This window comes from Lutra lutra, chromosome 5 (genome assembly GCF_902655055.1).
Source record: "Lutra lutra chromosome 5, mLutLut1.2, whole genome shotgun sequence".
Taxonomy (NCBI): domain Eukaryota; kingdom Metazoa; phylum Chordata; class Mammalia; order Carnivora; family Mustelidae; genus Lutra; species Lutra lutra.
This window is the reverse complement of record NC_062282.1, coordinates 28,881,763-28,893,866: the sequence shown is the minus strand read 5'-3', so window position 1 is coordinate 28,893,866 and position 12,104 is coordinate 28,881,763. Positions and strand designations below refer to the sequence as shown.

The window sequence follows — 12,104 nt, the reverse complement described above, 5'->3', positions numbered from 1 at the left end:
TATTAGTACTTGAGTATCATATTAGTCACCTGAATTTCAAATGTTTTATAAATATTACTATTTTAGAAGCACTTTAAAGGTTAAGAATAAGCCTTACTTAACACCTTCTCAGAAAGCATTATACACTATCATTTTAATGTGACAAAAAAATATGAAGTAGATGGAACAAAGAGGTCCACTTAAGGCTAGTTTTGTAGGTCTTTAACTTGAGGGCTATGACCCAGAGCACACCATAGCAAGGACACACCACACCAAGGGCTTTCTAACTAGAGCACTTAAGGAAAAAAAAAGAGAAAGAACAAAGGAATGCAACTTAGCAAAAGTACTCATTTTTATAAAAATGTGTTTTATTTTAAAACAGGTCTATAAAAGTAGAAATCACATACAAAAATAGCTTATGGCTGGACTTGAGTTTGGAAGTACTGTACGTTTGAGGGCATCTGGAAATCACAGTCCAAATGGATCCTATCATCAGCCCTTGTCACTAATCTGTAAACAATAATTTCATGTAGCATATTTAGCACTTTTTAACGAGTACAAAATTGAAACATAATCATTTCCCGTACAAGGCCACTTTAAAATGTTCTTCCTTAGGTCTGAGCAGATAAGGGCACTTCATATCGTTGTTTCCAACATTTGAAAAGTCTGATTTAAAAACAATTAATGTTACTAGAAGTAACAGGTTTTAGCTCCTTTTGTTCCATTTCAAACATATGGGAAGGTCATCAATTCAAAGAAAGTAGTTTTTTTTTTTTTGGTAGAATTTAATCTTTTTTCTTCTAGACACCATTAAAAAAAAAATCACTGTTGCCATCCAAAGATCCACACCCAAATCTTAACTTTAATGTAGTTTCAAGTTGTCTTACTGCTTTGAAACCGCATGAAGCCCACACCTACTTCGAGCGTGTATTTCTGGGTGAACGAACACATAGTTCTCCGGGAACTCTAGGTCCAGGAACTTTAGACAACAATGACTTTCCAACAATTATTGTGGGAGATAAAATTTTTCTTTTTTTTTTTTTAAAGAAGGCAATTAAAAATACTTGATTCCAGAGTCATATAAAAATAACCTGAAGAACCTTGGCAATAAAAGAAAATGGCAGGCAGTTTCAGTTTGGCATTTCAGCCAACGTTTCAAGAATAAAGACTGGCTACTATCACCTTTCTAAAACATAGCGAGTCATCCTAAAAGCTAAAGAACGCACATTAACATCATTTGATCATAAAGTTAGAAGGCCACAATTCGGCATTCTGGGAACACAACACATGAAGGAAACTTCACGGATGTTCATTAGAGGACAGTCCAGATCAACCCGGCACGGAAAACAGCCTCTTGAGCCTTTAGATGCTGGACCAATTCTTTGCCTCTGATGGCTAGCTGTTTCTCGTTTAGGTTTCAAGATGAATTGCCCTGGGCTCTGTTTCCATGAACCTAATTTCAAATCTAAAGGCAAAGCTGAAAGGTCTGTTCTGCAGTCTCCAGAAGAGAGTGCCACGAATGCAACCATCCTACGATTCTCCTTTTGTTCCGTTCACAATACAAACACTTCTACCAATCTACGTCTCATAAGGCAATACTGAGAAATTAAATAGAAGAACGTTACCACACAGATCGTGAAAATGATTTGTGGTGGTGATTCTGACGCTTGATTCTAAACAGACGGAACAAGAAGGGCACTTGAAGGAGGTGGCTCAAATTTTGCTGCTTAACGTTATCCTGAAATTACAGGCTCTCCTAAAAGGGCCTTAAACTTGGGCTTGTAAGTGCACAGAAGCAGTGACCGAAGCTCTTCTGGTTATTGAGAAAAAGCAAAACTTCATCGTTTTCACTCTCAAACAGTTATCTAATATACTTGTGGAAGGCAGGCAAAGGGAAAACCAAGAATAAAAAGAGCCTAGCGCTCCAGCAGGCGGGCTTCTTGCCCATTTTCCCTGTTCCAAAGAAAAGAGGGGACACCATCCTGCGATAAATACTTCACAGGCAACTGGGCTTCTGCAGCGTCAGCCGGCATCTGATGCCCCAGATCTCCTGGTTCTTCTTGTTGCCAGTGGTCGGCCTGGCGATGGTGGTGAAATGGGAACTATTAATCTGTAGATGAGGAAGGGCTTCTTTTAATAGCTGAAGGGTACCCTCTGGCACGATTCCAAACACTTGTAGTGTTTTTAGTGTGGGGATTTCTCCAAGTTCACTGGAAAGGAAGAGAGACCTTTCAGAGTCACAGGATCTATGGTGACTGATCCACTCAAGTCACATGACCCAATTTTTACCATTTGTACCACAGTATACAGCGCCCACTGAAAATACCATGTGCCATCCATGACCCGAGAAAACAGCAAAGGTGAGTGAAACCAGAGAGCGCGGACCACAGCCTGGACAACATGGCCTTAGGGCCCACGCAGGTGCATTTTATTACATGTTTTCTCACAACCTAACCACTGAGGTTTATTTAAAATCCAACCATAGTTGTTTCCCTTCTCTATTCTTGATTTAAATTGAGAGGATTTACTGAATCACCTCAGGTTATATGTGATTTCCAAGCATGGACCTGACCTTTATTTGAACTAGTCTCCTCCTCTCAAAAGATGAGCAGCAGAAGTTACGGTAACTTCTTAGTAAGTCCATAACCCGTGATAAAACCTAACAGCGACTTTGCAAAAGTACTGTAAACAAGGCTATGTAGTTGGCTGCAGATGGAGAAAAGGAGTAACTAACTGGTCACACCTTTTCTATGAGAGGGAAAAGAAAGCCATCTGACTTCCCTACATATTACTTTTTTTTTTTTTTTTTTTTTTGGTTGCATATATGCCAATCCTCTTCTCAACTCTTTCCCATTAAGTGAAATACAAGTCTGTCAACAGTGACATTCTGGTCACAAAAAAGGGAGCCTGTTTCCCCAAAGTAAATACTTTTAGGTAATAATTCTTTCTTCTTTAACTCAGATCTCTGTACTTAGAAATTCATCTCTCTGATCTGTATTTGCTCCAGGTTGGGACACAGAGTACAAAGTCTTAGGAAAGGGAATATTTAGTTAGGAATATCAACAAAATCCCACTGCAGATCAATGAACACATCAATGACCTAGTGTCAGCAGCATCCTTTGTATTTTCATATTGCCAATAATTACTAAAAAACACAAACTTTCTTCATAGTAATTGTCACCTGTCCTCCTCTCTTTCTTCCTTCCAGTCTATTCTATATGCCAATGTCCAAGGCATCTTCCTAAAGCTTAGCTAAGATGATGTCACCCTTCCACCCCCTCCATCCCCCAAGCCTTTGATGCTGCCCTCTTGTTTACGGAACTCAAACTGTTCTGCCGGCCTTAGGACTTTCCACGTTCAACCCACCCTCCCGGTCACCCCACTACCCCCTAAATGTATTTATTCTACACTCAACAAGTGTATTAAACACCACAGATGTTTAATACATATTAGCTGAATAAAGATGAAGGCTTAGAAAATGTAAGTACTATCTAAGTAAAATAAAAATGCTTGGTGTTCATAAAAGGACAATACGATCTGGAGGTTAAACAGCCAAAAAAGAAAATCAGGAATAGTGAAGTACCATTCTTCTTAAAGTAAACTAACCTCTGGAATACAGCAGCAGGAGTGCAAAGAAAGGTCACAGCACATAGACGTTTATACGCAACATCCCTTAAGATGACAGCAATTCTGCCCCAACCTTAAATCTTAAATCCCTCTTATGTGAAATCCGAGTATTTGAGAACTTTGTAATGAGAATCTGGGTGCTGGGATATCCGAATTAGCCAAACTGTAAGTCCTTCTACAGTGGACGGAATTAGACTCAGAAGCAGACACCGCAGGTGGGAGTCAGCAAAGGGTGCGCAGCAGATGGCAGAAGAAGAATGTTCTCACAACAGCACTGGGAAGGAACCTTGGTGGGCGTAAGGAAAGGACAGCAGACTCTCAGAGACATGCAGGTATCCTAAGTGAGAAAGGAGTGAAATGCATACCATGGGACGGGGAATGACCCATATCGAAAAGCCAGAAAGTCTTTTAAAATTTTAAGGGGATGAAACAAAATAAGTGTCAAAAGCCCCTTAGTACACGTGTCATCGACAACACAACAAATTTATAAGCAACTCTTTAGACTAAAAAGCAACTGGAGGACAGTAAATAGCAATGAAGAGCCATTGTTTCCAATTTTAAGAAGTATAAAGGAACATTGATAATGTCTTTTTTTTTTTTTTAAGATTTTGTTTATTTGTTAGAGAGAGAGAGAACAAGCAGGGGGAGAGGCAGGCAGAGGGAGAAGCAGGATCCCTGTTGAACAAACAAGGAAACCGAATCAACTCAGTCCCAGGACCCTGGGATCATGACCTGAGCTGAAGGCAGAGGCCCAACCAACAGAGCCACAGGCATCCCTGTGTCTCGTGTACCTTCGTGTGTTATTGTTTGATAATGTCTTGTGTATCTTTGTTTCATCTGAGTAAACAAAAGATACTTACAGACCCTTTCACAGGTTCACACTTTACCTCAACTACACATTCCTATTTTCCTTATAAAATCTATTAGTAAGTATGTAACAATATTATTTAGTAACTATATTTGTAACTATTAGTTAGTATGTAACCATATGTAATTAATCAATGCCTAACTACAAATTCTCCTACATTGACTTTCTACTTAGTCTCTCCCAATCTCAGATCAGTTCACTGGCTCCAGTGTGGCTTTCTTACTTGGGTGAGAAATACAGAATGATCAGAAGAAAGTCTGGACATAGTTGGAATAAAATCAATTCAGGCCTAAAGGACTAGACACAATGCGGACATACCCTGCAGAAGAAAAACCTCATTTCCCAAGTAGTCTAAAGCATTAGCATTACAGAAGAAAGTCACTCAAATTTCATTTTCCCACTTCTTTTTTTTTTTTTTTAAGATTTTATTTATTTATTTGACAGAGATCACAAGTAGGCAGAGAGGCAGGCAGAGAGAGGGGAAGGGAAGCAGGCTTCCAGCCGAGCAGAGAGCCCGATGCAGGGCTCGATCCCAGGACCCTGAGATCATGACCTGAGCTGAAGGCAGAGTGAAGCCTTAACACACTGAGCCACCCAGGCGCCTTATTTTCCCACTTCTAAGAAATAAAAATTCTTTAGCATAAATGGCTTTCTCAGAATTACTATTCCTCGAGGATCCTGGAATTCTTACTGTGAATTTCGAGTACATCAGCTGCCAGAATGAAATTAGAGAAAATAACAGTCTATCTTAAGAAACTTCTAAGGATAGGTCATGGGCAAACTCATTTAATGGATTCATAAGGTTAACCAGCGTACTATTTACATAATGCCTGAAGAAACACACTCTTTTACCTTGAAGTACAAGGAGAGCATCTTTTTTCTCTCTGTTCTCATTTTTTTTTTTTGGTGATCTGATTTGTAACCGAACTCCCCATGCCCGTTTCTCTTATTTCAAGATAAGGTTAGGACAAGTCACAAGGCAGTGAGGGTTCAAACGTAGGTCTGTGACTTGAGGTCTGTGCCCTTAAGCAGCAACTCACACTGCCTGCAGGCAGGACTCTGTAGGTGTTATTATCCTACTGGATAAAAATACTAAACTGTGAGAGCTCACAGCCTTCCCTTAGCCTCTGCTTGAGAAAAAGCATCTGGGGATTACCTGCTAGGCATCTTTCTCTGGAGAAAAAGAACAGAAGTGAGACATGGGAACAGATTCTCTTGAGAAAAGCAACCAAAAAAGACTGATCACTGTCATCCCCAGGGGCTGCACGGGCAATGATGCTGATGCCCAGAGGGCAAGACAGGAGAGACGGGTGACAGGGACACCTTTCTGGATGGAAACTAGAGGCTCCTAGGAGTTCTGGTTAGCACAGGGCACAAGATTTCAACAAGGGTTCCTTGTACATGAGTTCACACCCTACTGTCTGAGACACATGGAAGTAAAGACTGCCATCCCTTTTAGGCAGTGCTCTTTCAAACGAGATACTGGCTGAGCCCCTGAGCCCTAAGATTAATTAAAGTGATTAATTAAAAATATAATTACTGGATTTTCTAATTCTACTAGTTAACCCTATACAGCTGAAGTATCATTTATTAATTCTTGCAACTTAGAAGATCCAAACCAATCATTTGTGAACTACATAAATTCTTTGTTCAAACTCCCCATGCTTCTTGGTAGGAACCAGAAGCTAAATGACATTCTCTGGGACAGTGAGCTAGCTACATGTGGCAGTGGCCTCAATCAGGGTATATCGGCTGGAACTGACTTCTTGTGGTTTTCAATAGAACTGCTATACATTTACATCCTACATGAGGAAGGATTTTCCAGTCCTTTGGGGATAAAAACTTAAAAAAATTTTTTTTTAAACTTTAAAAAAATAAAAAGACAATGTTATTTCTAAGATGACTTGAGAACAGCACCTTCTAAAAGAAAGACTAGCAACTTTTGCTCTCCCTTGATTTGTGGAAGTTGCTGAGCAGAAACAAAATTAACCCTCATAAGAGCCACTGGATTAGCCAGACTATTTTCATCCATCTAAAAAACCTAGCACGCAGACCTCACTTAGCCTTTAACTCACTTTATAGTTTCAGGTTAAGTCACTTCACTCTTTTGGGCTTCAGTCTCCCCCCTTCCAAGACAGCACTGGACTCATGACATTTACCGTTTATGGTTTACGTGATGCCATTCTTCCCATTCTTTGACCACCGGCCAGGACAGACATCACTAGAAGATTACAGAACTTTCCTCTCAGCCCAGAGGGAGTCTGTCAGAGTCATCGGGAGTTGATTTGAAAAATGTGGGGGGGGAAGCCCCCACTGGGTCTGCCTCCCCAGTTATACTCTGAGCTCCCTGGAGGTAAGAAGGATTTTTCCTTTTTCAAGTCTTCCAGATACTAGAGTATGGTATTCTAATATTTAAACCTGCTTCTAACTAAATAATAAATGTTCAGTAAACTATCCCAGTCAACTTTCCAAGATTTTTTAAGGAAAAAATTTTGTCTTGGTTTTTCTGTTTTGCTGGAATTCCCTAACCTATTTGTGGTACACCCATATCGATGTTCAAGTTTTATTTATTTTTAATTTAAATTCCATTAGTCAACACATAGTACATCAATAGTTTCCGATGTGGAGTTCAGTCATTCATCAGCTGCACACAACACCCAGTACTCATCACATCACGTGCCCTCCTTAATGCCTGTCACGCAGTTACCCCATCCCTCCCACCTGTCTCCCCTCCAGATGTTCAAGTTTTAAACACCTGCTATTAATAATAACAAATACTACCCCAAGTGGCATCTCTTATTCCCTGTCTTCTCCTACTTTTAGAAAATGAAATACTTACAGTAAAGTTTCAGGCACAATATCATAGCACCGACTGAGTGAGAGATGTTGGAGGTAGTTGAGCTGGTAAAATTCCGGAAAGCAGTCATTCTTCAGCATGACACTATCGCTGGAACAGAGCAGAAGAGAAGATTCAAACTGATTCAAACTGAACTACATATCAGTTCAGATGGAGAAAACAGAAATAACCAACTGTTTGGTTCATTCAATTCAATAAGTTAAGATCCTTTCCACCTTTAATGAGCAGTCATGATTTTTCAATTTTTGTTTTAAAATAAATAAATGAAAACAAAAATACCTTAAGTCTAGGTGGACAAGATTGGGGCATCTTCCAACTAAGGTAGAGACATCTAGGGAAAAAAAAAACGATGGTCACTATTAAATGAGGAACAAGACAAGGATATTTGTTATCAACACTATCATTTAACTTGGTGCTAGAAGCTCGGAACGATGAATGCAATTAGAGTCACACTATGAGAAAGAAAACACCAAATCATCATCTTGGTATGTAAGATTTTGAATCCAGAAAATCCAAGAGAATCAACTAGAAATAGTAAGAGAACTATGTAATATGGTAAGTTAATAACAATCCAGACCTTAGCCATGTATCTGCAATACCTAGGTGGGGAAAAAAGAAAAAAAATCCCACTTACACTAGCAAAATGCAAAACCAAACACCATCATCTTTAAACAAATAACGTATAATAAAAGTAGCACTTAAGGGGTGCCTGGGTGACTCAGTCGGTTAAGCCGCTGCCTTTGGCTCAGGTCATGATCCTAGGGTCCTGGGATCGAGCCCTGAATCAGGCTCCCTCCTCAGAAGACAGCCTGCTTCTCTCTCTCCCTCTGCCTGCCTCTCTGCCTGCTTGTGATCTCTCTCTGTCAAATAAATTAATAAAATCTTAAAAAAAAAAAAAGTAGCACTTTAAACCAATGGAGGACATCATGGATTATTTTAAAAAGTGACACTGCTACTATAAGCAGAAAAAAACTTATTTCTCCAACTCAAATAATATAACCAAATAAATCCCACATATATGAAAAGGTCCTAAAATGCATAAATATAGGGTAATTATTCATTGGATCTTAGATTTTCTAAACACAAAGGAAAACATAAAGGAAAGCGGTAATTTACTACATAAAAGTTTTAAGTCTACCATGTTAAAGCAAAACAAAACACAAAATTTAAAAAGTATCAGGAAACTGGGAATGTTTCCAACATTAAACAGAGTGTTAATGGTCTTATATAAAGAGTAAAGAAAGATAAACATAGAAAATGGGCAAAAAATATGGAAGTGATACTTGGCCAAACAGAGAGAAAAATGGTGCAAGAAAGTAAAAAATAAAATTAAAATATTCCTTTTTTTTTTTTAAGTTTTTATTTATTTATTTGACAGACAGAGATCACAGTAGGCAGAGAGGCAGACAGAGAGAGAGGGGGAAGCAGGCTCCCTGCTGAGCAGAGAGCCTGATGCGGGGCTCGATCCCAGGACCCTGAGATCATGACCTGAGCCGAAGGCAGAGGCTTTAACCCACTGAGCCACCCAGGTGCTCCTAAAATACTGCTTTTCAGCTATCAAATGAAAAAAAAAAATTCTATCATAATATCCAGAATTCATGAAATATAATAAAGCAGGTCTCACATATACAAGTGGATATTTAATTTTATGCAGCCTTTCAGGGGAGCAAACTCATTTTCTTTAGAGTGAACTGAGTTTTTGGTGTGTTTTGAGCATTATACACTTGTCTCTTTGGCTCAGTAATTCCACTTTTAGAAAAACAATGAGGTATGCATGAAGACATTCATTTCAGCAATAGTTGTAATAGCCCCTTCCCCAATTATTTTAATTCATTAACCTCTATCCATTTTGTGGAACACAATGCCAATGGCAGTCACTCAAAAGCTTTTAGATAGCACTTCATGACATGAAAAAATACTCAAGATATATTGTATAGTGAAAACAAAATACGTATAATGCATTATAATCTCAATTTAGTAAAAACACATGCAAAAACTCATATTTATTTTTAAAGATTTTATTTATTCGTGAGAGAGAAAGAGAGAGAGAAAGCACAAGCCGGGACAGTGGCAGGCAAAGGAAGAAGCGTGCTCTCCGCTGAGCAGGGCTCGATCCCAAGGACCTGAGCCCAAGGCAGACGCTTAACTGACCGAGCCACCCAGGAATCCCCCCAAACTCGTATTTATACACAAATTCACAGACAGAAAAAGTTCATGGGGTTGGGGGTAGGAGGGGAAGGCTGGAAGGAAATACACCCAAGGATGGTGGGATTACAGGTAACTTTTCAAAACTTGGAAGAGTCACATGTGTTATTTTGTATTCAGAAAATGAGTCAATAGGGGTGCCTGGGTGGCTCAGTTGGTTGAGCGTCTGACTCTTGATTTCAGCTCAGGTCAGGATCTCAGGATCGTGAGATCAAGACCCACACCTCACACCCCTCCCCACCCCAGCATCAGGTTCTGCTTAGGATTCTCCCTCTGCTTCTCCTCTGCCCCTCTCCCCCTCCTCACTTTATCTTAAAAAAAAAAAGAAAAAGAAAATCAATCAATATATGTTATTTATTTTTAAAGTAAGTAAGCTTCATTCACGGTTGGGGCTTTTTCTTCCCACGGTTCTGTCTTCAGCCCCATTCCCTCCCCTGAATCTTAGACTTGCATTTTAAACTATCTCGATAGGGCGCCTGGGTGGCTCAGTTGGTTAAGTGACTGCCTTCGGCTCAGGTCATGATCCTGGAGTCCAGATCCAGTCTGGCATCGGGCTCCCTGCTCAGGGGGGATTCTGCTTCTCCCGCAGACCCTCCCTCTTCTCATGCTCTCTCTCTCTCATCCTCTCTCTCTCTCTCTCTCTCACAAATTAATAAATAAAATCTTTTAAACTGTCTTGATACATCCACTGCGATGTGGGACAGGCAATTCAAATTCAGGCCTAAAAGCCAATAGTTATTTCTCCTCTAAATCTGGTCCTTCCCTAAAGTCTTCCCTGTCTCTGGGAAAGTGCTAACGTCACCTATCCAGCTGCTTGGGCCGAAACCCCAGGAGGCACGCTCAACTGTTCTCTCACATCCCACATCCAGTCTGTTGGCTTTTTAATGTCTGATCATTTCTTACCACGTCCTACATCACCACCGCCCCCCCACCCCCACCGTTTTTTACAGCCTTTTCTCAACACAGCACTAGAAGACGACATTTAAAGTGGAGTCAGACCTTATCGTTTCCTCCTTAAAATGCTACGGGGGCTTCCCATCTCACTCAGAGAAAATCTGAACAAAGCTTCTGCCTTGGCTTAGAGAACCCTGGGCTATCTTACCTCCTATCATTGTGCTCCTTGCTCCCTCTAACACTGGTTTCCATATTGAGGCTTTGCATTTGCTGTTCCAGAATGTTCTTTCCTCACTTATCTATACAGTTCCACCTTCACCCAATCAGGCCTCTGCTCAGGTGTCACTTCTGGGCAGAGGCCCCCTCTTTGGCCATTCCATCTGAAAACAGCCCCCTCTGGCCAACACTCTCCTCCCCTCCTTTCACCACATTTTGTTGTTTGTGGGCTGCCCGGCTTCCCTGACAGTATGTACGCTACACAGGGGTGACTTCCTCGGTTTTGTTCAAGGTCACAGTTCCCAAGTCAGGAGCAGGGCTCTGTGCATCAGCAGTGCTCAATAAACATTTGTCTAATGAGTGACTAAAAAAATGAAGAAGGGCACAGTACAATTTTGAGAGATCCATCACCCAGCCAGCCCACTAGCCATCCCCCAAATCCCCAATTAGACCCAATCTCATTTGATGCCACCTAGGAAAGAACAAAACCTTGGAGGGGGGTGGTTGGGTAGAACTGGTACTCTCCAGCCCTCACTTAAGCCCTGGCATCCCTTAGCGGAAAGGGCTCGTAAACAGTAGTCACTGCCAAGATTCCCTCTACACGCTGTCCCCTTCATTTCGCCATGAGCTGGAGATCCACCTGCAAGAAGGCATCTTATAAACCCCCAAATCTAACCTGTCATTTCAAGGAGAGAGATGATTTCATGTAGAGAAGTCAAGGTCAAATCCAAGACCAAGAGCTGGTCCTCCAGGACCCCAGGCAGTGCTTCCCTACTGCCCCACGGGGGTGGCAAAAATAACAGCAACGATCACTGCCACTTACTGGGGTTAACGCGCTCCATGGGATTCACCCATTTACTCCTTACTGTGATCCTAAGAGATGGCTTCCACTACTATCTCCGTTTTACGGGTGAGGAAATTGAGGAACAGGGAAGTTCAGCAACTTGCTTCAGACTACCCAGTAAACAGCAGAGCAGGAATTGGAACCTGGGTGGACTGGCGCCAGTGTAGGAGCTAAAAGGACATTCATACCATCTTCTAAATGGTGAAGTAGTGGGTGCCACTGTTAAAAAAATCTCCAATTCCCACTGTGTAACTAAGAACACACACACTTCAACTCCAGATCTTTGTCCTTGCCCTGAATGTGTCCAGCAAGTAGGATTTTATTACCTATTATTCTGGCCAGAGCTTGGTAAACAGGCTCTCTCTCCTTTTCTGGAGGAACAAAGAGAAGAGTTTTAGGCCCAACGTGGATAGATTAACAGCAGCTTGCCTACGGCAGAGTTTCTCAACCTTGCACCAAGAACCTTCTTTTATTCAATTAAAGAAACGGGAAATTCAGGGCGCCGGGGTGGCTCAGTGGGTTAAGCCGCTGCCTTCGGCTCAGGTCATGATCTCAGGGTCCTGGGATCGAGGCCCGCATCGGGCTCTCTGCTCAGCAGGGAGCCTGCTTCCCTC

The 12,104-nt window shown here is 41.2% G+C and overlaps 1 protein-coding gene across 1 annotated transcript in view; it reads right to left on the bottom strand.

The window, feature by feature from the left end:
- Window positions 1-326: 326 nt before the first annotated feature.
- Window positions 327-12,104, bottom strand: part of SKP2 (S-phase kinase associated protein 2) — a 33,730-nt gene continuing 21,952 nt past the window's right edge. The window contains exons 8-10 of the mRNA XM_047729406.1: window positions 7,611-7,662; window positions 7,314-7,421; window positions 327-2,189 (exon numbers count right to left, since the gene is read on the bottom strand). Coding sequence (XP_047585362.1) covers window positions 1,976-2,189; window positions 7,314-7,421; window positions 7,611-7,662 — 374 coding nt within the window. The 3' untranslated portion in view covers window positions 327-1,975. The remainder of the gene's footprint in view (window positions 2,190-7,313; window positions 7,422-7,610; window positions 7,663-12,104) is intronic.